At 42.9% G+C, this 23388-nt stretch overlaps 1 protein-coding gene across 2 annotated transcripts in view; it reads left to right on the top strand.

Annotated features, from left to right (window-relative positions):
• Window positions 1-23388, top strand: part of col5a1 (procollagen, type V, alpha 1) — a 118677-nt gene that overhangs the window by 27924 nt on the left and 67365 nt on the right. For both annotated transcript variants that reach the window (XM_015943244.3, XM_015943243.3), the window contains exons 2-4: window positions 3794-3961; window positions 12144-12357; window positions 14096-14258. In XM_015943244.3, the coding sequence (XP_015798730.3) occupies window positions 3794-3961; window positions 12144-12357; window positions 14096-14258 (545 nt within the window). The remainder of the gene's footprint in view (window positions 1-3793; window positions 3962-12143; window positions 12358-14095; window positions 14259-23388) is intronic.

Genomic DNA, 23388 nt, shown 5'->3' with positions numbered 1-23388 from the left:
AGCAATGTGATGTTAGCTTGCGGCAAGCTCTTCCGCTGCCATGTTTGTTTACTCCAAACTCGCATTTGATCTCGAGAGGTTTTGCGAGATTTCTGGTCTGATTGGGGAATAACTGGGTGTGAAATCAGTTATTGTGTCATTTTTTCAGTGTTGGCATACACCACACTCTGAGAGACTATCTGTTGTACACATGATTTTTTTATCACCTCATGTGTGGTTTCTCACGTCCGCCAAAATCGTCCAACAGTTAGCCTTAGCAAGGACAAATTTGAAAGAAAATCTCAGAAAACAACTAATGATTAGTCAACCTGATTCAAAGTGGCCCCCAGCAACATGGAGAACATGCAAACTCCACGCAGAAAGCTGATGAAGGTGGGATTCAGTGAATGCGTTACTTGCCCCAATGACAGTCCGCAGAGTCCTTTACACACAGCCACAGTCCTCGCCACACAGTAAAAAACTGTTTGTCCCATCCAGCCACACCTGAGTCCAATCTGTGTTGGCTTAAGTAGGCTGGTGCTTCCACAAGCAATTAACTAATAACATGAGGCAAAGCCTCCTCTCAAGTGCGCAAAAAGAAATGACACATATGTCTCCTACAATGCTTTTTATAACCACCTTCTCAGTGGCCTAATGGTAGAGTGTCCACCCTGGGTCTGTGAGATTGGGCTTCAAATCCCTGTCGGGTCATACCAAAGACTTTAAAAATGGGACCCAATGCCTCCCTGCTTCACATTCAGCTTTAAGGGGTTGGATTGGGGGGTTAAACCACCAAATAGTTCCCGAGCGCAGCCACCGCTGCAGCTGCAGCTCATTGCTCCCCACGGGGATGGGTCAAATGCAGAGATGTAATTTCACCAGTGTGTGTCGTCGTCGTCTTCCTCTGCTTATCCGGGTCCGGGCCGCGGGGGCAGCATCCCAACTAGGGAGCTCCAGACCGTCCTCTCACCAGCCACCTCCACCAGCTCCTCCGGCAGGACCCCAAGGCGTTCCCGGACCAGATTGGAGATGTAACCTCTCCAACGTGTCCTGGGTCGACCCGGGGGCCTTCTGCCGGCAGGACATGCCCGAAACACCTCCCCAGGGAGGCGTCCAGGAGGCATCCTGACCAGATGCCCAAACCACCTCAACTGACTCCTTTCGATCCGGAGGAGCAGCGGTTCTACTCCGAGTCCCTCCAGAATGTCCGAACTCCTCACCCTCTCTCTAAGGCTGAGCCCGGCCACCCTACGGAGGAAACTCATTTCGGCCGCTTGGATCTTGTGGAACTAATGGAACTTTAACTTCATAATTCATTTAAATTCAGTTTATTTATATAGTGCCAAATCATGAAGGAAAAAAGACATTTTTTGTTTTTGCTTTATGATTTTAATGTTTGAAATCATGTAAAACCTTTAACCTGTTGTTAATTTGGGACATTAACAATCCTCTAGTCTGAAGGCTGTCTTGCTGTGCTGTATAGTTCCTGCATTGTTCTTTGAAATGTTGTAGAGATTTATTATTTATGCATTGACAGAAGCATGTAAACACATGAGCTGAGCTTGTTAACCCCCCCACCCCACCCACTCACCAGTAAAAATCCAGGGTGCAGACATTGAGGTGGTGAATCCCTTTAAGTACCTGGGTGTTCACCTCAACAGCAAACTGAACTAGTCCAACAACACAGATGCCCTATAAGAAGGGCCACAGCCGCCTCCACCTCCTAAGGAGACTAAGGTCCTTCTAAGTTAATTCCCAGCTGCTAAAATTCTTTTATCACTCTGTTGTTGGATCTGTAATCTACTTTGCTGCGGTCTGCTGGGGTGCAGGCAACTCGGACCGAGACGGGAAGAGACTGAACAAGCTAATTCACAAAGCTAGCTCGGTTCTGGGCTGCCAACTATATTCAGTCAAGGAGAAGTGTGATAGGAGGACGCTGGAGAAGAGGACCTCCATCTTAAAAACCCCTCCCACCCACTGCATTCTACTGTGGAGACCACAGACAGCTCCTTCAGAGGCAGACTGAGACATCCCAGATGTAAAACAGAACGCTACCATAGGTCCTTCACCCCCTCTGCAGTAAGAGTGTATAACTCCTCAGTATAAGCTGCACTGCCTTATCCTGGTACACAATAAAATCAATACTCAGTATGTGTTCAATACTTGTGCGATACCAGCTTTACATAGTACATCTGTGTCCCTTACAGTATGCTGAATAGTTCTAGAACCCAAGTTTTTCTTTTTTATTCGTGGTTTTTAGTAGTCGAAGGTTACAATACTAGCTTACTGCACATGTGTATATACATGTACTTTTGTTATTACCCCTGTGGGGTCGACTGACAGGAGTGCGATTGTAGATCACTCACTGGTATAGATCAAGCCTGGAATGGGTAACTTTTTAATGAAATAGGTGTGGTAGAGTATTTTTTTAAATACGTTGCCAAAAAAATGATTTAAAAGCATCGCTTTACTCCCAAAGCCTATCACTGTAAACTCGAATAAGTTCCCAGAACTCAAAAATTTTGAGGCAATCAATTGCCTCAAAATTTTTGAGTTTCGATACAGAAAATTTTAAGTTTTCATAAATAAAATTTCTTAATAAATTTTACTCATACATTTGAAGCTTATTAAATTAAATTTGCTCGTCCAATCAACTCAAAATATTTTAGTTACCATGATATGACTTAGAAAATTGCCTTATGCCACACGTATTATATGCAGACCAAAAGCTTTCCTCCATAGAGACATTTATGCTTTTTCTTTACTCAGCCAAAGTGTGCATTCAGTTAGTTTAGTTGTCCAGGCTTTGGTTTTTCTTTTTAATTTGCATTCTGTGTTTTAGGTAAGTCTTTATCTCTTTGATAAGGTCAGAAAAAGGAAGAGGGGCTTTTCCTTTTATCTTTTTTTTAAACTGCACAGCTGGGGGAAACACATGCAGCCAACGTGTTTTTTTAAACAGAAATCTCTGTTTAAGAACGTAAAGTTTTTTTTGTTGATATCTGCTGCACATGAGTCCTAAGCCTAATGACATCCAGCTGTTGCAGGGCATGCAGACGGCGCTAAAGCTCCGTTTTCTTGTGCCTGTTCATCTCCTCACCTTTTAACCCACTGTTCTCTCTTAAATGGATGTGGCTGTTAAACGTTTACGTTTTGAAGTATTTACAGGGACTGTGAGGTCTCCTTTTAGATTTAGACTTTTATTCTTGATATTTTCATCCTAAAATATTGTTTTCTAAGGCTTTTTTTGTTGTTGCTGTTAACATTTTTAGTACTCCCTGTTCAGATCTTCACTCAGACGAGGCGTGCTGCTTGTCATCGTGTAGCTTGTTATGTGTGTCTCTGGCTGCAAGAACAGCTGTTTGTCCTGGATGGTTTTGGCATGTGACATTGCGGTCCTGGGTCAAACTCCATGTCACATTGTTCTGACCCACTGTACCTCTGTGGTGGCCCGGTTACAGCCAAGGCGGCCGGCCTGGGAGTGTGCTAATTGCACGGTTGTGGTCAGAGTGGGTCAGCGGTGGACTTTGCTGTGAATTGGTTGGAAAGATGAGGTTTTTTGTGCAGCTGTAACCCATGATCATGGAAACCTATAAATGGGCACGTCTCTCCTTAGCGCCTAAATGGAGAACATAAATTTTCTCTGAACCACATCTGTGAATTGTCCTGCTGAGTAACTCCACTTTCTGACTCAGCAGACGAAAGAAAATGGACCAAATGGTGAAAGAAATGTGTTCGGACTAAAAAGGTACTGCAATAAGTTTTCTCCATAAAGCTAACACCTTTTTTTTTTCTTTATGTCTCTTTCTCTTCGTAGCGGAACCAGCTGACCTCTTGAAGATTTTAGATTTTCACAATTTACCTGAGGGTGTTACAAGAACGACGGGTTTCTGTTCACATAGGAGGTCGTCACAAGGACCCGATGTGGCTTACAGAGTATCCAGAGACGCCCAGCTCAGCGCCCCAACCAAACAGCTTTACCCAGGTGAGTCGACCAACTGAACATTCTGAAATTAACCAAGGGGGGGTGGGGGGGTGGGGGGTGGGGGGTGGGGGGGGATGGGTTTCTGCAAGGTAAATGAAATTTAAAGTCCTTTGAAGGCCATTATGGTTCAGTTTGAAGACGCTGGTGAAAAATAGCAACGCATTTTAATGCATCACAATCATTCCAAATCATAAAAATATTAAATAATTCTGGAATATGTGAAATCTTTTAATACCTTTCTGGACGCTTGTTACCAAACTGCAAATTTAATCTCAATTTATGTTATAATTATTTTTATCATCCCACTATTTCACTCACACAATCATTTAGGCCTAGTCCACACGTAGCCGGGTTTTTTAAAAACGAATATCCGCCCCTCCAAAAACTTGCATCCACACCACCTCGTTTTAAAAAAATCTGTCCACACGTACCCGGATAAATACGTTGTTAAGGACATGCCAGACCTGTAGGCGGCAGTACTTCCCCCGTTCTTAACCTCGTCCTTCGTCTGTGGTCTTCCGCAAGGAGCAGTAATTCCGCTTGCAAAAACAATCAAGCAAAAAGCGCTTGGACAACTGATAAAGCGAGCGCAGCTCTGAGGGCATCCATGCTGTCAGCTAGTGTAAACACAGGTCGCACACGTGATGTCAGACATTTTTTTGAAAGTGACGTTGCGGACCTTAAAACTCCGGTTTTGTCCGTCCACACGCAGACACCCAAAACGGAGAAAACGCAGATCTTCACTTTGGCCGAAGTTTTTAAAAAGATCCGTTTTCGTGTGAAAAAACTCCGTTTTTGTGTGGATGACAGGCCAAAACGTAGAAAAATATCTACGTTTTGGCAGATCCCCGGCTACGTGTGGACAGGGCCTTAGACATTTCTCCCTTAAATTTAACACCAACAGATAAGGCCATGCGATCCGACGATATAAAATCATTCAGGATGAAGTGATGAGGATCTGCCAAAGCTCGGAGATCGTAGAACACCCCCAGGCTTGTGTTATTAGTGGAAATTAAACATCGATGCAAACAGAGTCAGTTGTAGAGACGTGCTGCTATTAACCAATCACAGGCAAGATTTCTAAATATCAGGAAAGACGACTCCAAATCCTGCCATCTTCTCCCCTGGCTGACTTCTAAATCCTCAAACAGGCGCATTCGTTTTTTTTCCCTCAGAGAATGACTCACAAGGCATTCATTACTACCAGAGACCAGTACAAATGTATTGATTAAATTAGTCACCCACACCTTTACGTCAATTATTCAGAATATTTTTGGCCAAACTTCGTTAAATTAACATGACAGAACAGCTGGGAGTGGATAAAGTAAATGGAAAGTTTTGAATGAATTCCCTAAATAATTTAAATCACGCCATCTGGAGCAGAGAAAACAGATTGGCCGTGTTCGAGATGAGACAGTCCTGCGCAGATTAGATCACCGGTGATCGGCGCGCGGTGCATGCCGGTTAGATTTGTGTCCGACTTGACGCCGACTTCATCTGACATCATGCCTACAAAGGCAACAAATAACTTCGTGAGATCAAGGCAGCAGCAGATTGGGGAGGTGCTTCAGTTGCTCTCCACCGGCTGCAAAACCCTAGGGCATGATGGGAAACGCCTGGCTCTCACCTGATCTAAGATCTGATTGGTTCCCATTTTGATCCAAACATCCAGTGGCAGAATGCGAAACGTTAGTTGGCCACATGTATTCTGTAAATCGTGTTACGTTGATGATGACAACTATGTAGGCCAAACAGGGTTTCTTTTGTCACATTTCCTATAAGCACACAACATCTACAGCTGATAACCTTTACGTATTATTAGTCATACCTTCATAGACACGTGTCTACAATCTATGACATCCACAAGCATGTGAGGATGTGTTTCAGCTGCTAACAGGCGCCAGAATTAAAATTACAAGTGAAACAAATATGAATGCTTCATCCATCATCACCCGCGAGCTACATGTAGGGAAATCTGTCCGACTGAAAGGCCGGCTTTTAGCCACGCCCCCCGCTGTGTCCGACTGCTCTCGTCTCTTTTCCAGACGAGGCGCTGCTCATCTCGAACGAGGCCAATGTTTCACAGGCTGTGCTGATGCATTTTGGGCCTTGCAGTTTTATATCTCAACACTATAAACCCTGAAACAGGACCACAAGACATGGAACGAACACCTCCCACCAGTATTTTTTCACCTAACTAACATTAGAACAGTATTTTGAAAAGCTAACAATAGAACAGATGTACAAGTTTCAGACATAAGATGAATTTGTAACTTTACATGAAACATCTGGAGGTTATTGAATTATATACAGGGGTGCACATAATATTTTTGGGTTGGTACTCAGGGGAGAACCTATGGTTGCTGCTTGGTCCTCACATTTTTTAAAGCACTTAATTCTTAACTCAGCTCACAATAGGAACAAAACTGAGTAACGCGTTGACAATGCAACATATTTTAATTTTGTCTGAAAACAATAAGTACAACAGGTACATATAACTTCACTTAAACCTTCTAATTTTCAAATAACATGACTGAATTGTCTGAATGTAAAACACAACATGTAAACAGCTGCTTTTGTGATAACAACAATCAAATCAAATAAATGTTAAAGCACTTAACAAAATTACTATTTCAGAGCACTGAAGTCTTTAAAATGGCATAAATGCCGTTTTTATTTCTACAGACTCTCATCATCCTCATCATCATGGTCCGGACTGCGTTCAGCTTCATTATTGACTTCCCGAACAACTTTCTGATGTTCTCTGCCGTTAGTACGTTTATCAAACGCTGGATGATTGAAGTTTTTAGTGCCTATGTAAAAGGCGCAGTTTTTGTCTGCCAGGGTGGGATTTTCACGGCATAATCTGCACCAAGTCTCTGTGCGTTCATCGTTTGTTTGAATCCAGCCGACCTCCTGCAGCCACTTCTCCGCGAATCCTCTTTTCTTTTGCGGTTCCGACTCAGTCTGACGTTTTTTTTTGGAGGCGGAGGAACACCAAAATAATTACTTAATGGAGCTTGCTTTTTGGACATCTCCAGAAATGTCTTCCTTCCTTCACAAAGTCTAAGGTGCGCAAATGCGTGCTGCAGCTTTTTGTCAGGTGCGCGTTGTTTATTTTGACAGCGCGTGCGCACCTGCGGACCACTTCCGTGCACACCTGATTATAGAAAGCTCCGAATGTTGAAAATCCATTAGCAAACATGCTCAAAAACACCTTTTTTAGACCTTTCCATGACCGTAATGCTGTTATGTAATTGCCGTTGTCGTTGCTTCTCCTTCTGCTTGTTAAAATCTTATAGATAGAATCAACTCCATGCTTAGTTTAGCTTAGTTTAGCTTAGTTTAGTTTAGTTTAGTTTAGTTTAGTTTAGTTTAGACCAGAAGCAGGAGGTGTCCTCGGTTTACCTTCACACTGTCTCTCCTCTTGTCTTAAACAGTGTAGGTGCAGATGTGAGTTAAACGTTTTAGTTTGGGAGATTAAAAGATGAGACTTTTCCATAGAGCAGAACAGTGGAAAACCAGTGAAACTGGGGAGGTAGACTGGGAGGGAAGAGGGGTTGGGTTCCACTTTAGCCTTGTTCTGTTGTGCTGACGTGGCTACAACTTTCAGCTCTGCCGCTCTGCAATACTACTTTCCCCCGTCTCCTCCCTCCCGAGCCATCTCCCCTTGTTTTTCTTTCCCCCCGAAGCATCATAATTTTCCCTCTATCATTTCTCCACGCCTCCTCCCGCCTGAGTCTCGTCTTCATTCATGTTTGACCTTACTTCTATCTGCTGGGAGATATTTTCTGTGTCCTGACAGAATACGAGAAGCCTCTGTGATCTAGATACGGCATTAAAGCTTGAGCTGAACTCCGACTGGATCACAACCCACGTCACGGTCCCGTCAGACGCTGCATCAGCCTCGGCGGATCTTTGATCCTGCAGGATTCCGTCTCCGGGCTCAGAGCTGAACCCACTAGGCTTCTGCCGCCTGCATGCCCTTACATGCTTTCCAATCAAACAACTACTCCTCACTTTGATGCCGTATGACTGCATAACCCCATATGGCCTTTTTTTGTTTAGACACATGCTATAATTACACACACATGTCCCTCTGGATGATCCAAAATAACAGTCCACATAAAACAAACCAACTGCGGGGTTCATAATAGGCATCTCATAGTCTTAGTGTGCAAACACACCAACTAGCTGTCTGTGGCTCAGAGGATTGAAACTCCAGTTACGCTGTTTGTGTTGTGGTCCGCTTTCTTGCTTGGATGTTATGAGAATGTGCAGCTAATGTATTCCAGAAGTCAGTTAGATGTTCTGAGCTCATTTTATCCATGCTTTCCCCCCCTCGTTCACAAAGTTAAGAGTTACGACTTTGGCCCAAAGTCCGATTTATCTAAATCAGGGGTGTCAAACATGCGGCCCGCGGGCCGGATCGGCCCGCAAGCGGGTTAAATCCGGCCCGCGAGATGGTTGTGAAAACTTTATTTTCATACTTTACAATGTAGAGTGAAAATAAAGTTATCATTGTGAGCAAGTTTCCTCTGTAATGAGTAAAAGCTGCGCTCAAGGCTCACACAAGAACTTGAATCACATCCTGAAGTTGGCCGCCACTCAGGATGTGACTTCTGATATTGATGTGCTGGTGAAAGCTAAACGATGTAAAGTAAAATGAGTCAAATATACTTTAAGTGCTGCATGAAACTGATCTAGCCATGTGATCTGTAAGCTCTTTGAATCACTAAGGAATGGTTTTTTTTTTGTTGATTTATTTATTTTTTTTTTCAAATTTTCAAGTACACTTCAGGTGTTGTACTTGTACTATTTTGGATACACTGTCCTCAGGCTCCAGCCTTGTTTTATATTGATTGTATTAAAACAAAGAAAACAATCTGAAGTTGTTTTTTTTAATTTACCGGTCCGGCCCACATGGGACTAGATTTCCCTCAATGTGGCCCCTGAGCTAAAATGAGTTTGACACCCCTGATCTAAATGATCAGTGCAGCATCCTCTCACTGTGAAAAGGTCAGAAGTAAAATCACACAGAGCACACGGCAAAAACCAGAGGCACGCAAACGTGCTTCTTTTGTTGTGATAATGATGATGGTAATAAAAACCACAGCGGCTCCGATGGAGAACACGCTGGCCCGTGACCCAATAACCACAGACGGTCTGCGATGATATGTTGGAAAAGAGCGAGTGCAGACATGCAATCATTAGGCAAACACGTGGAAGAGATGATTCATTTAAGAACAACCGAGGGGCCGACGTCGGAGGAGACCCATCTCGCTTTTCTCGTGTGAATCATTAACAACCAAAGAGGAAAACGTTCTGTTCTATTCAAATCTTCCTGATTAATTCATGACAGAAAAAAAACTGTTGTCAATAAATATTACAGAGTGATTCAAGAACTGTTTGTTCCTATTGTGTTCAGCAGAAGTTGGCACCAGCAGTCATAGTGCAACATTTATTAAAACCTTTTAAAAACTGATGCGGAAAATAAGGATGAAGAATTGGGCTATTTGTCTTCTAACGTTTTAGCAATTAAAATAATATTTGTTGTATTTTATTGTGTAAATATGAATCAAAGCTACAAGAAGAGTAGAATAAAATTAGCGCCTGCCATGTGTAGTGCTTAGATTGTCCACCAGAGGGCAGAAGACACTTATAGATGCAACACAGAAAGACATTGAGGAATGCACTAATGTTTTTCTAGAGGTAGAGCTTGTTGAACGTAGGAAAAGTCAAATATCGTAAAGTTGGTGTGGAAATGATAAAATCTTGAAATGTGATTTACTTTTCCTTCTCACAGAAAAACGTGTTGATGAGACACATTCACATAGGCCAGAATCAGAAGGTTGCCACACGTGCGAGAATCCCAACATTAGGAAATTGCTGCAGTTCTTGGTGCAAAAAAGAAAGATAAAAATAAGAAATGAGCAAATATAGGAAGTAAGAATATAATCATGATAAAATAATAGTATAAAGTGACAATAATAAGAGAAACGGCTGCTATTTACAAGTCAGTGTAGGTACTAATCAGAGCGGATCAGTTCAGGTACAAACATAACACAGGGTCATGTGACTGGAACCAGTTAATAGTTAATAGGGAGTTAATAGGGAGTTAATAGTTGTACACTTTAACAGTTTTATTGCTGATGGTAGATAGTTCCAGATCTGATGCCCTCTAAATGAGAATGAGGACTGACCAAATGATGTTTTGTATGTCGGTGGTTTGCTGTCTGCATTGGTTACTTCTCTGGTTGTAGCTCCTACACGGCTGACTTTTACGATCAGTCTGCTCACCAGTTGGGTGGCATTTGAATGTCAGTTTTATAACAGAGAGGTTTATAAAGTTATCGAAACCTTATTTTTCTAACCTTTATTTAACCAGATGAGTGAATTGAGAACTCGTTCTCATTTACGACGGTCCGGCCAAGAGGCAGCGGCAACAGAAATACAATTAGCTTTACATCAAAGAGAAACAGATAAGATAAAAATAAGGTCAAGCAGTTAGACATAAAGACAAAGGACTGTTCTCATTTACTATATGCACAAATAATCAAAACAAACCCGAAACCGTCTTTAAGGACTCAGAAGCAGACACGTTGATCAGAAACTATTGATTGCAGTGAATGACTGAAGGTCGTGAGCTTCAGTGACGTTTGCAGCTCATTCCAGTCGTTTGGAGCAGCAAACTGGAATGAGGAGCAGCCTTTCACTTCTCTGCTGACATTTCATACTAACATGCACACACTCACACACGCATGCACACACACAAATATCTCGTTAGCTGTGGTGCATTTATTATTATTTTTTTCCATTTTATAGTAACATTGATTCACACATAGAAGTTTCACCGCCCCATGCAGTCTCTTCCGTGTCAGGTCTGTCCTACCCTGGTTCAACATCCATCAATTAAAACAGTCTTTCTTTTGAAGTGGAGCAGAAATCCTAAGGGAGTTTGCTGCCAAGGCAGTGTGCTCCCCTCATGATGTGATCTGATGGTTAGCATTGATCCCAGGATGACAGCAAAAGGCAGGAAGACACAACAGGAAGGCAAGCCAGCTTCCTAAGGCCGACAGGCAGAGATAATGAAAAGATGGGGGGAAGTTAGAGAGTGATGGTAGGAAATTCAGTTTCTGAGGTTTCTGCTTTCTATTCTTCCTAAAGCACGTTTCTTCTGCAGTTCATGACTGGCTATCAAGGAGCAATCAGGAGTTACCGCAGCTTAGCATTTTCCAGCTTTTTTCTCATTACTCAGAAGCAGGGCAGGTTAAAGGGGCTTTCATGGTGCTATAATATCATTTTAACCTCAAATCAACCTCACGTCTCTTTTCTGCTGCTCCTTAAACCTCTGCTGCCCACATGCTAAAGAGCAGAAGATGTGGACCAAGGGGCTTAAACAGATTTCACAGCAATGTTTCTCATAATGACAAAAGTGGCATTGATGCGGTCTGATGACTTTTTTTAAAGTGAAAATTCCAGACATATCTCTTTCATCGCTTTCTTGAATGTGGAAAACTGAACTTTTATTTTGATTTAGATTTTTGGTGAGCCACTGAGTCGGCACCGGTAAGAATATCAGTCTGGAAAATTCGTCTCATTCTTTGGCAAAGCCGAGGAAATAGTTGAGGCCATGGAGTGGAACTATGCAGACGGAGGCTAGCAGATCTTTTTCATTTCTTTCATGTGTTCACATACCAACATACGGTGGGTATTTCTATTTCCAGATAAATGTGTGTTGAATTATTTCTCCTGTGAAAGAGGAAAGTGCTCTTCTCGGTTCCCGTCTGTTAGACGCATCAGCTCGGAGTGAAGCAGGGAGGAATTTGACGGATAGTTTGACAAAGTCTCCCAGGATCACATGTTTTTGTCATTAAAGCTTCTCATCCTGTGCTGCCTTGTCTCTCCCCTCCCCCCACACCCACACACACACACACACTTCCTCTCTCTCTCTCTGACCAGGCTCTATTTGATTAATCCCCTCGTTACATTTTGGTCTTTCATTTGTTTTCTTTCTACCAGTTTATCAAATTCAGCTGATTATTCCCCGTTTGAGTTACAATAACACATCATCCCTTTTTGATGTTTGAGTCTGCTGAACTAATTATGACAATGATGACTGTTTACTGCTGCTCCTACAAACTTCTCCCTCTGTGTCCAACTTGCCTTCCCGTGCCACCAGGTGATGCCTTCCCCGAGGATTTTTCCATCATGGCCACAGTAAAGCCCAAGAAGGGCAGCCAGTCCTTCCTGCTGTCTGTGTACAATGAACAAGGCATCCAGCAGCTTGGTCTGGAAGTGGGCCGGTCCCCCGTGTTCCTGTACGAGGACCACACAGGCAAACCCAGTCCAGAAGACTATCCCCTCTTCAGAGGAGTCAACCTGGCTGATGGAAAGTAAGTGCTCCTTTACTTCAAAGAGAAGGCTCAGTGAGAAATGTTCATTCTGAAGTGTGATTGGTCATGCTGAGTTTGATATGGATGCTGGGTTAGGGTTAGGCTTCCTGCCTTAGCCGGTGATAGAAGATAGACGGAGAAACACTTGGGTCACATGACCTGTAGATCTGTGTAGATCTGTATGCCCCGCACAGCTCTACGTCCATATGTTAATTAGCATACATGGACTCACCCATCCTGTCTCACAGTGGGGAAGGATGTGTTGATTTTTGCAGTCAGGAGAGAGCAGAGCGTGTCTGGGCTAGTAGTTGCTAATCGTTAGCATTACCAACTTCACAACACTCCTTCAGGCTTGTGTTATTTGTGGAGATAAAACATCAACAGAGGCAGCGGAACAGTCAAATTGCTGTTAGCCAATCAGAGGGGTGATGTCTGAATATCATGAATGATAATGAACAAGACTCCAAAACTCTGCCACCAACTACTTCCTGAAACAGGAGCACCAGAGCTTTTTTTCTCCAGAGAATGGCTCACAAGACATTTATTTATACTGGAGACTACAGCCAGGTGTATTGAAATAACAATTACATGCCCTCTTTAAAGGTCACTTTACTCACATTTCAGTCCAATTTGCTGTAGTCACTAGCAGGCCTGTAAGTCGTTCTCTAGGGAGAAAAAGCTCCGGTGCGCCAGTTTGAGGACATAGAAAGTAGCTAACAGCAACGTGACTCTACCACAGACTCAGTTTGCTTTGCAACGATGATGTTTTACCACAAGCCTGAAAGAGTTCTCCTGTACGGTGGAGTTGCTAATGCTAGCGGTTAGCTTCTACTAGCTAAGATGTTCTCTGCCCTCTCCTAGACACTAAACCAACGACGGATGGGTGAGTCCATAAATGTTGTGACGTAGATCTGTCAGGCTTTTCTGAACCAAGCGTTTCCTCGTCTATACCGGACAATAATGCAGGAAATAGGGGTAGCAGACTATTGTTATGTTCAACCTGCATGTTAAACTCAGAGTGAGCGATCATTTTCAAAAATAAATAAAAATGGTTTCTCAGCAAACTTGGTCTTTAAAGAGCAAGTCACCCCCTACCAGAGTCTAACTCCACTCCCACTTCATGTTTGAAAAATGCAACACATGCTGTTGCCTGGCAGACCGAGAGGGCGGAGCCACTAACAAATACACACACACTCAGGCTCACGACAGCATTGTGACATCATAATGTTCCAGTTTACATTATAGCATACCTCTTAGCCAATAGCGGTGGCAGATTTAAATTAAAATACAGTGCAGAGTTTTTACCTGACAATGGCACAACACTGCCAGTTTTAGGCAGAATATTTAAATTTTAACTAAGATGCACTGAAGTGCCAAATTATTGACGACGTGTCTGCAGCATGATTAGACACTCGTTTATTTAGTTTATCAGCAAAAAAAAAAAAAGTTTATTTGGGGGTGACTTGCTCTTTAAAGTGAGCTGAACGCCTCTGCTTTATGTTTGGCCTCTAATCAGAGTCATGTCAGATGCACAGGCTTGCTTCTGTTGTGGGATTGTTTTTTTTCTACTCGATATAAGTTTCTGTTCAATTTGTCAAAGTTACAAGATGAAACCCGAGTGAGATGCATTTGAATTAGAACAGATGAACCCAGAAGGGGCCACGAGCATGCCCGTTCTTTGTAATCGAGCACCGTGTAACCCTGTAAGCGTGTGAACAAACTTCACCTCTCATTCCAGGTGGCATCGAGTGGCCATCAGTGTACACAAGGACACCATCACCCTCATTTTGGACTGTAAAAAGAAGGCCACCCAGAAGCTGCTCCGAAGCGCTAACCCCATCATTGATACTAAAGGAATTATAGTGTTTGGAACAAGAATACTTGATGAAGAAGTTTTTGAGGTAAACCGTAATCTGTTGCTCCTATTTAGAGATTATCAAATTGTAGCTTATAGTGGATTCTGTGTGTGATGACACGTCCAATTCCAGATAGTTTTAAAATCTGTTTGGTTGTGGGTTTTTATGGAAAATCCTGAGAATAATGAATATTTTACCTGTTGTAGAAAGCTCCGTTTAGAGATTTCTCCCGACTGGATTGATGAGCTAACAGCTAGATTGTTGTTATAGGTCTTGAATGTAAAAAAAAAAAGATTTGAAGATCCTGACAGATCTACATCACACTGTCACTCACATTCATGGACTCACCAATCTTGACTCACAATGAAGAAGGCTGTTTTTGGTTTAGCACCCAGGAAACAGCAGAGCACATCTCAGCTAGCAGAAGCTAAACGTTAGCATTAGCATCTCCACCACACAGAAGTCCTTCAGGCTTGTGTCATTTGTGGAGATAAAACATCAACATTACAGAGGAAACAGATCCGTGGTTGAATTGCGTTGCTGTTATACAATCCGAGGCGAGATGTCAAAATATCAGGAAATAAGAGTCCAAAATCTGCCGTCGGAAGCTCAGCTGTGATGTGGCTCACTTCTAGTTCTTGAAAATGGTGCACCACTTTTTCCCCAGCAGACAACTTCCATGGCATTCCTTCCTACTGGAGACCACTTCATAAGTATTGATAAAATGATAAGAAAAACTAAAAATGTGCATTCCATTTAAAACGAATGGGGAATGTACTTTGTCCTTTATTTATTATAGTAACTCTAATTTTTGTTTAAGGTGGTGAATGAAACAGATTTGAAGCAATTTCTTGTATATGGAAAACATATTGGTCATAAATCACAAACTCTGTTCTGACCAGTAAGAGGTTAGGCTCAAAGTGTTTCTAGAATATGTATAAAAACATAGAATATGATGTCATTTACATAGTTTTCTTGACTATAATTAAGTTATTAGACAGTGGATCTCATATATTTTGACATATTATCAATACGAATAACTGAAAGTCTCCGACCCTTCTCCATCATGTCCAGCCAGTGCTTTTTTTGAAACCCTGCTTTCAAATAATCTCTGAGTTTAGTTGAAAATCTACCAAGTGAAAAATGTAAAACAGATGAAAGGTTCATGAATTAGCGTTCATTGTGATATTTTTGAGATTAGAGTTGCTTTATGAGGGGATTAATTTACTTTGCATCTTGGTTTTTATTACTAGCCATTAGTTCATCAATTCAGACATAACTAATCTCCAAATCCCTAACACGAAGGATAATCCAGCTGTTATTTTCATCTGCACACCATTTGAAGAGATCAGAGCTATTGCTTTAAACTTATTTGACCATTTAATTCATATTTTTTAGCAAGTGAGATAAAATCAAAGTAGAATTGGCCTTTTACTGTCAGTGCAGAGGCGTGTGGCTTTGGTCTGAGTGTCGGTGAACCCCAGTGCCCATTCGTCCACACACACTCCATTAACTAAGGGATTGTGGCGGTGGCCACATCCTCTTCATGATGTACAGATCTGGTTGTGGAGTTCCCATCATCTAATCCACAGCCCTCTGCCACCCACTCATCTTCATGCACACAATCACAAATCAAACTTAATTTTAGATGCCACATGTTCCACATTGTCCACAAGTGTACTCCTCGTCCCATGTGTTCCCTTTCCAAATGTGCTGTGTGTGTTTTCTGCTCAGCTGGGCGTGTGATGTTGCCGTCTCAAAGCTCTGACTTCACTGTGGCTGCTCAAAGCTATAACTCCAACTGGTAGATTTCTCCTGGAGGTTTTTTTGTCTGGATCCTTTGTCTGAACAGGCTGCAGCATTTTTGTCGGCAAAGGTTTTTAAACATGCAGTTACACGCTTTAAAATATTAGAAACCAGAACTTTTGTGCTCATAAAACCTTCAAGGCAGGAAATGTTTGATTTATTGTAATCTAAGTAGTGGACAGGTAGTCTTTCGGTGTTTGGTACAGTAGGAGACATAAAGTAGCTTCAAGTAATAGTTCAGATTAGGGCTGCAGCTATCGAATATTTTTGTAATCGAGTATCGAATCTTGTATCGATTAATCGAGTACTCTAATAAATTACTCTTTTGCGTTTGTAAACCATTATATCAAATAACATGTTATAAAATATGAAAGACCTCTTAAAATGAGAAAGCAATTGCCAGTTATTCTTCAAATTTTATTCAAAATGAGTTTTCAAAACTTCGGCACTTCAACTTTACTTTACAGTAAACCAGGTTTCTCAACGGGGGCTGTATCGCCCCCTAGTGGGCGTTCAGACTATATAAGGGGCGGTGAAAGTTTTTTGCCACTGAAGGGGGCAGCTACTCGAAGGGGGCACTGAGATGCTAATGGTGGACGCTAGCGATACAGGACATTCATAACAGACAATGGCTCAGAATAAAAAGAAGTGTTGACAGTACAATGTGGACTACCTTCAGTATGGATTTATTCCTTCACCCACGAATCCACAACTCCCCATGTGCCTGCTTTGTGAACAAGTTTTTTGAAACGAAGCAATGAAACCCTCCCGGCTTAAGGAGCACTTGTCCAAAATGCATCCAGACAAAGCTTCAAATGAACTGAACTATTTTCAGGTAATTAAAGAGAGACACTCTAAGAGAGGTAGCATTAGCAGTATGTTTGCTCGAAGCTCAAATTTACTGGACCGAGGATTATAGCTTCCTAAGATATCTCGTTGCTAATAGCTAAAAACACTTTTTTATGATACTTTTTTAAATGACATATTTGTATGAAACTATTTCAAACTCAGGGCTGAATTTTTTTAAATGATTTTTGTATCAAAAAACTTTCCGTTTCTCTGCATGGGACATTGGTGGGCAGTAAGGGATTTCAGCATGACTTGGGGGGCGTTTAGCTGAAAAAGGTTGAGAAACCCTGCAGTAAACAAATGCGAGCGGCTGCGACCCAAACAGCACCAGAACCGCTCACGGCGCATGCGCAAACATGGCTCGCCAGCTGTTTCCCTATTAACGCACTTTCGTTTTAATTTCTACACTTTTTTTTGTCTCACGCTAACAAGGATTGTCGAAAGCATGTTTGCCGTGGTTATGTCAAATTATACTGATCACACAACATTTATTTACTTTCTTTCATTTTCCTCCGCCACTCATAAATACCCGTGTCCTCCTGCAGCAATCCTGAGGGACAACGGACATCAACAACAACACAGTAAAAAGTCCGACGTGTTGTAAAAACTGCTATTTTTAGCACATTTTAAGTCCGACGTGTTGCTACCAGACGTACGGTGTGAGCTGAAACTAAATACAGGCTAAAATGCATTATCTTGTAGAGGCTCCGAGTCCGCTTGCAGAAGTGACATTTACATGTGGATGTTTCCTGGTCAGGTTGCAGCATGGAGGATGTGGTGTTGTGGTAGGCTAAATCCATTTTACAGTATTTATACTGGACGACGTTTTCCGCCTCATGAAGTGAAAAATGGTCCCACACCTTTGACATTTTGTGTCTTTTTCGCACTCCACCGGGGTTCAGGTTTTCCGCCATGGCTTAAGAGAAAGTTAAGTTGCGCTCGCTACTCGCGTGTGCATTCAGTGCAGTATGCATGTGCGTCACTTATTTCGGTCCGGGTGAAACATGACCCCGGGCGATTGCTATGCCATGAATTAATTAAACATGAATTAAACGAAGCTTCGAGGCAGATAATTTGACTCGAGGATTGTTTGTACTCGAATAATTCGAGGTACTCGAGGAATCGTTTCAGCCCTAGTTCAGATATTTTGAAGTGGGTTTCTCTGAAAAGCTTGTGAACTTTTTTCAGATAACTCTTTAAACAACTTTTAAATAAAAACATTGAAAACTTTCATGCATTCATTAGCCTTTGAATGATTGTTCCTTATGCTGCACCTTCTGCACTGTAACTGCTCCCCCTTTTAGTGATGTGACGTTCACGAACGAATCGAATCTTTTGAACGGGTTTTCAGAGTGAATGATGAGAGCCGAGTCCCTGTAGAGAGCCGTTCATCTCAACAAACCTCCCCGGAAGTCGGTCAAGCTCACCGGCTCAAACTCCACCCACTGCTGTGACGGACGTAGGAGGAACCATAGATATGTATATAAACACGTGTTTATATACATATCTATGGGAGGAACGCCAACCAACCCTGGGCGCCCTCACGGACATCGCAGGAAGACGTTGTGGTACCGAAGCACAAGAAAGGTGATGCGCTCTGCAGCGCTAGCCTGGCCTGCCAGACTCGTCCTCTGTTTAATTCTAACTGAGCCAATCAGCGCTGAGCAGCGTATGTCTCACACCGCGGCACTCAGTTTCTCATAAACAACAAAGATGGCGTTTGAAGTGGAGTTCGCCGCGGACATGTCTTTAAAAACACAACAGAAAGAACCCCTAAAAGCCTTTCTTCTAATGAAAGATGTTAGCGCCATCGCCAGGCGCCATTTTGACTACATCTAAAAGGCTACAGCGGTACAGTCGGCATTTCCGCATTTTTTTCTGATTGGTTATTTTTGAGATGGTTAATCCCGCCTCTCATGTGCCTCTCTGCCTTTTAGTAACCAGATGTACTCTGCTCAGTGGTGATTGGCTCGGTTAGTATTCTCAGGGGGTGTGGTTATTTGTATGGGCGAGTTACTAGACTCTTTCTCTGTGCAGAATTGAACAGAGTACGAGTCTGGCAAGCCAGGCTACTGCAGCGCATCAGGCACAAAAGACAAAAAGCACGATAGTATATGAGCTGACATAAACTATCATGTATTAACTCATTCACTGCCAGCTGTTTCCTGATTGGTAAAGCCCTTCGCTGCCAGCGTTTCTCACCGTTTTTACTGTTTTTTTTAAGATTCACAGAACGTTGCGCGCTAGGATGATGTCGACGCCAAAACAACCAAAACAAAGCGGAGACTCACCTCTTACATCAGGAAGAATCCGCGCGTTTCGAGCGTTATCCGTTCTTTCATAATCCGCCGTTGAATTGTGATCGGCAGAAGCTTTTCCGGTTCGCGCCTCACTTTTTTTTACAGCAGCGGCCCAAAACGACCTCCTAACACATGGATGTTCTGCTTCCTGATCACGTGATGTGTGACGTATGGGGATGAAGATCGGCTTTAGAGCTGAGATGTTTGTTCTCACGGCGCGGGGGCTTGTTCCGACGCCCACACAGTAAAAACATGCATTGGCAGTGAATGAGTTAACTGAATATTTTTGGGGTGCATGGCGACACTTTGAGAATGTTACTGTGGCGGTGCGCAGGACAGAGCTTCCTGGAGTGCAACAACGATCAGCGCTCTGCATCCTCTCTGCTTAAAAGAATCCCCGGAGAGTTCACATTAATAATGTCATATAAGTAGAACCAGGATTTTCCCCCCTTTCGGGTGAGCCGGTGTTGTACCAGTCAGAGGAGCATACATGCAGATGATACGTGTGTGCGGCGCACCCGTCAAAATCGGCTGGCGACGCGGCTGCATTTTAAAATGAAAGCATGTCATTTAGGCGGTGCGCGCAGCCACAGCTCATGGTTCTGGGAGAGAGAACTGGGCCAGCCCGTCCCACGAGCTGCAGATGAAGCTCACCGCTCTGCCCACCTCTCAGCCAGAGCGGAGAAGCACGTGGGCTTGGATTACACAGATGGGATTCTGTGTGTGAAACAACACCAGTGAAATGATTACCTCAGTGTTGTTTGTGTGCATGTTGTCCGGTAGCTAATGCTAGAATTAATATATTCTGGTTTTTTTTCATAAACCTGATTGCTTGATGCCCCTCTGGCCACTCAGTGGCCTACGCACTGTGCGTGACGCGCGTTTAGGGAGCGCTGGTGTTACGTCGATATGTGTTCCCTGGTTCAGCGTGAGATATTGGAGGTGTGGCGTAAGAGTGTGTGAAGAGGGTCAAATGCGTGTGTCTCACACTCAGTGCGTGAGAGTTGGCAGCCCTGTGTTGCCAGTGAAGAAAAGGAGTCTGATGCGCTTGTCATTGTGCTTGAGGGTGTGCTCCCAGGGACTTTTGACCCTAATGGCCTTCCGTTGGTAAGGTCTTAACTCGAACACAAAAATACTGCTTTCTTGCAATGATTTAGAGATGCTCTGCCCCTTACCGCCAGGGAAAATACACGTTGTCACTTTAAATCTGAACTGAATGTGTGTATTTAATTTGACCTAAATGCATTTGTGTACATTACTTATGCTGTCATGTTAATTTGAGATGGATTTTTAAAGACAGCAGTAAGCTAGCTGTTAGCTGAGTCAGAAATAATCTGTATTGCTCCAAACTGAGCATGGGCGATGTCTTTTCCACATAAACCCACTTTAAAAGATGTGAACTGCCTTTTAACTAACGTGGAAATTCTTGTGTGAATCTTGTCGGCCATTACTGAGACCCTCGTAAGGAATACACACCAAAACACAAAGAACACGAGGAACTGAGTTGTTAGTGTTCCTCCAAAGTGATGCTTGTTTAATAGGGGGATTAGTCCATAAATAATAATTAGTAACAGAGAAAACTGATGTGGCTGGTGCTTAGCTTGGCTGACCTTTCACCTCACTGCTGCTCAGAGGGAGCAGGAAGAAAAAAAAATGACATCACGTCTCTTTACAGGCCTTGAAGTTTATCTGCTAATCTGTAGGAGAAACTAATCAATCAGGGGAAATAGTGCTTAAAAGGAATTGTTGAAAACCAGACGACTTGTTCTGGAGAACAGGCATGAGGGAAAAACATCTCTTTAATAAAAAACCGTAGGAATTAAGCAACTTTTAAACGGTTTTAAAGTCGTGCTGATTGTGTTCGTTCACGTCTGTCTCGACTGTGAGCTAATTGATGAGACACAAACAGTTACTTTTGGTTTTTCTTTTGTTCCGTTATGTCTGTTATTTCTCCTCAAAGCTGCTGATAAATCCCTTATACAGCTTTAATTTTGGCACATGTAACAGGAAATGGAAGTGATCCAGACTCAAACCTGCATCCTGGCTGCAGCAACAGCCCAGCTGTGACTGTGGGAGCAGACAGACAGCCTGTGAGTGACGTTTGAAGCTCTCCTGCTGTGTGTCTGCCAGTCGGGAGACACGGCAGGCTCCAGTGCGTTCAGAAAATGGAAAATATGCCACATAGTTTCCAAATTATGCTCAGGCAGCACTGCCTTTCCCCCCTTCCCCTCTTTGTAGTTTAGGCTGATCTTGTGCTGACTCTTGCCAAAGTCATTAACCACCAAGAGGTGATCAGCATGATAACACACACACACACATGCACACACTGACACACACAATGCATGCACATGTAAGAACAGAATTGGGATTTTAGCCAGTTTACGTTGTGTGGACTGAAAAGTTTACGGTTTCCCGCATGGATGTAATTTTTGGGGGCGGGGAGGGGGGACATGTCCCCCCCACTTTTTCCAAAGTCAAGTTTTGACCCCTGCACTTTTTACCATCCATAAACAATATTACGCTATATTAAATTGACACCGGTTGAGTTCTGGGACCAAGCAGAAAACAACCGTTTGTGTTGAAGCCTCTTTCCCATTAGAACATACTGTAAAGATCCCCCCCGTGTCCCCCCCACTTCTAAAGTGAAAATTACGTCCATGGTTTCCCGTCAGAAAACGGTTAGGTTCATTTTTATGCATTGACGTTTTAAGTTGTCCTCAAAACAACAAAGAAATAGTAATTTTTGAGCAATGTTTCAAAGTGAGTGGCAGTGTAGGCCATCAGCTATTCGTGCCTGTTAAATATCCATGACTGTTTTCTTTTGTACAGAAGTCTGAGGATAAGAAGCACTTGTGCTCTGCGGTGGTTTGTGGTTTGGTGTCTGACAGAGTTAATGTGGTAACAGAGAAACAGTTTACCATCTAAAAGTACATTAGGGTATTATCATAGTACTGGTTAGCGACCTGTGGAAGGTAATTAAAGCCGTGTTAAGATGTGTACCCAAGCAGATTGGCATTTTTTTCTGCACAATAATGCTTATTTGTGGCTAATAGTGTTAAATCTGTCAATTGGTGCTATTAGCTTCAGTGAACGTTCTAAGTGTTGGCTAGGTTGAGGCCTGAAAGTATTTCTGACTGTGTTGTTAGAAAACAAAAACCCTGATCTATACATTTTCTCCTGATGTCCCTGTGCACCGCTGCTTCTGAGCACAAGCGCCAAAGAAAAACACCAGAGATAATTGAATGCCCATCCCTTGGTTCTCAGCGGGGGTTTGGTGAAATAGCTGCGGTTGGTTTTGGAGGGAGCACAAAAGGGACACGTGGACCTCTTTGCCTCACTCAGAAGTAATCAGCAGTGGATGGTGAGTGAATCAAAGCAGCTGAGGTGGAACGGAGCAAACGCAGCAGTTTTTCTCCCCGGGCCGTTGTTGTCTGAGCTAAAATGTAAACGTCCTTATTCTTTATCAAGCGACTCGATGAAATGTTTATCTAATCTCACAGTCTGAACATTTTGGGTGTCAAGAAAAGGGTCGTTTGAGGGGAAGCTGGAACAGTTGAGTGGAATAGAAAGTTTGGGTTACACTCTGGAAAGAATGACATCTCTGCTCCGATTCCAGTCCCGGAACAGCGACCGTGGGACATGACATCACCCAGAGGCTTGCTTGGTATCGGCTGATCGGCTGCTTCTGTCTGGTTGCGTTTGAGCGAAAAGGCTAAGAGAGGTCGGGTCAACGGCAGATTGAAGATGTGATGTGTGTGGGTGATTAGTAAGAGCAGGGGAGCAGTTGGGAATCGTTTAGGACGAGGCAACCCGAGGGGCTGCTGTGGTTCAGTCAGAGCCAGGAAAAAGTAGTAAAAATGTGCAACACATCAGCTTGACGCTCGTAACAAGCATTTATATTGTAACGGCCAGATGAGCTCCTCACATCCTGTTTTCTCATTTGTAACTCCAGACTTTTCTGCAGTTTTCTGCTACTCAGTGATTGTACCGCTCGCTTCAGTCGTTTGGATTAGAAATATTAGATAAAACAGACGACAACGTGGTTTAACATCAGAGGCTGACCTATATTGGCTTTTCTGTTGCCTATACCAACGCTGATCTGTAGGAAACACGGTCAGCTGATGATAGATATTTACTGATGATTTTTATGTCAATTTTCATGGATATTTTCCACCTTATTTTCATGCTTAAATATATTTAATAACATCAGTTGATGCACA

Source organism: Nothobranchius furzeri, chromosome 6 (genome assembly GCF_043380555.1).
Source record: "Nothobranchius furzeri strain GRZ-AD chromosome 6, NfurGRZ-RIMD1, whole genome shotgun sequence".
Lineage (NCBI taxonomy): Eukaryota > Metazoa > Chordata > Actinopteri > Cyprinodontiformes > Nothobranchiidae > Nothobranchius > Nothobranchius furzeri.
Note: the sequence above shows the minus strand (reverse complement) of the source record. Positions and strands in the feature narration are given on the sequence as shown.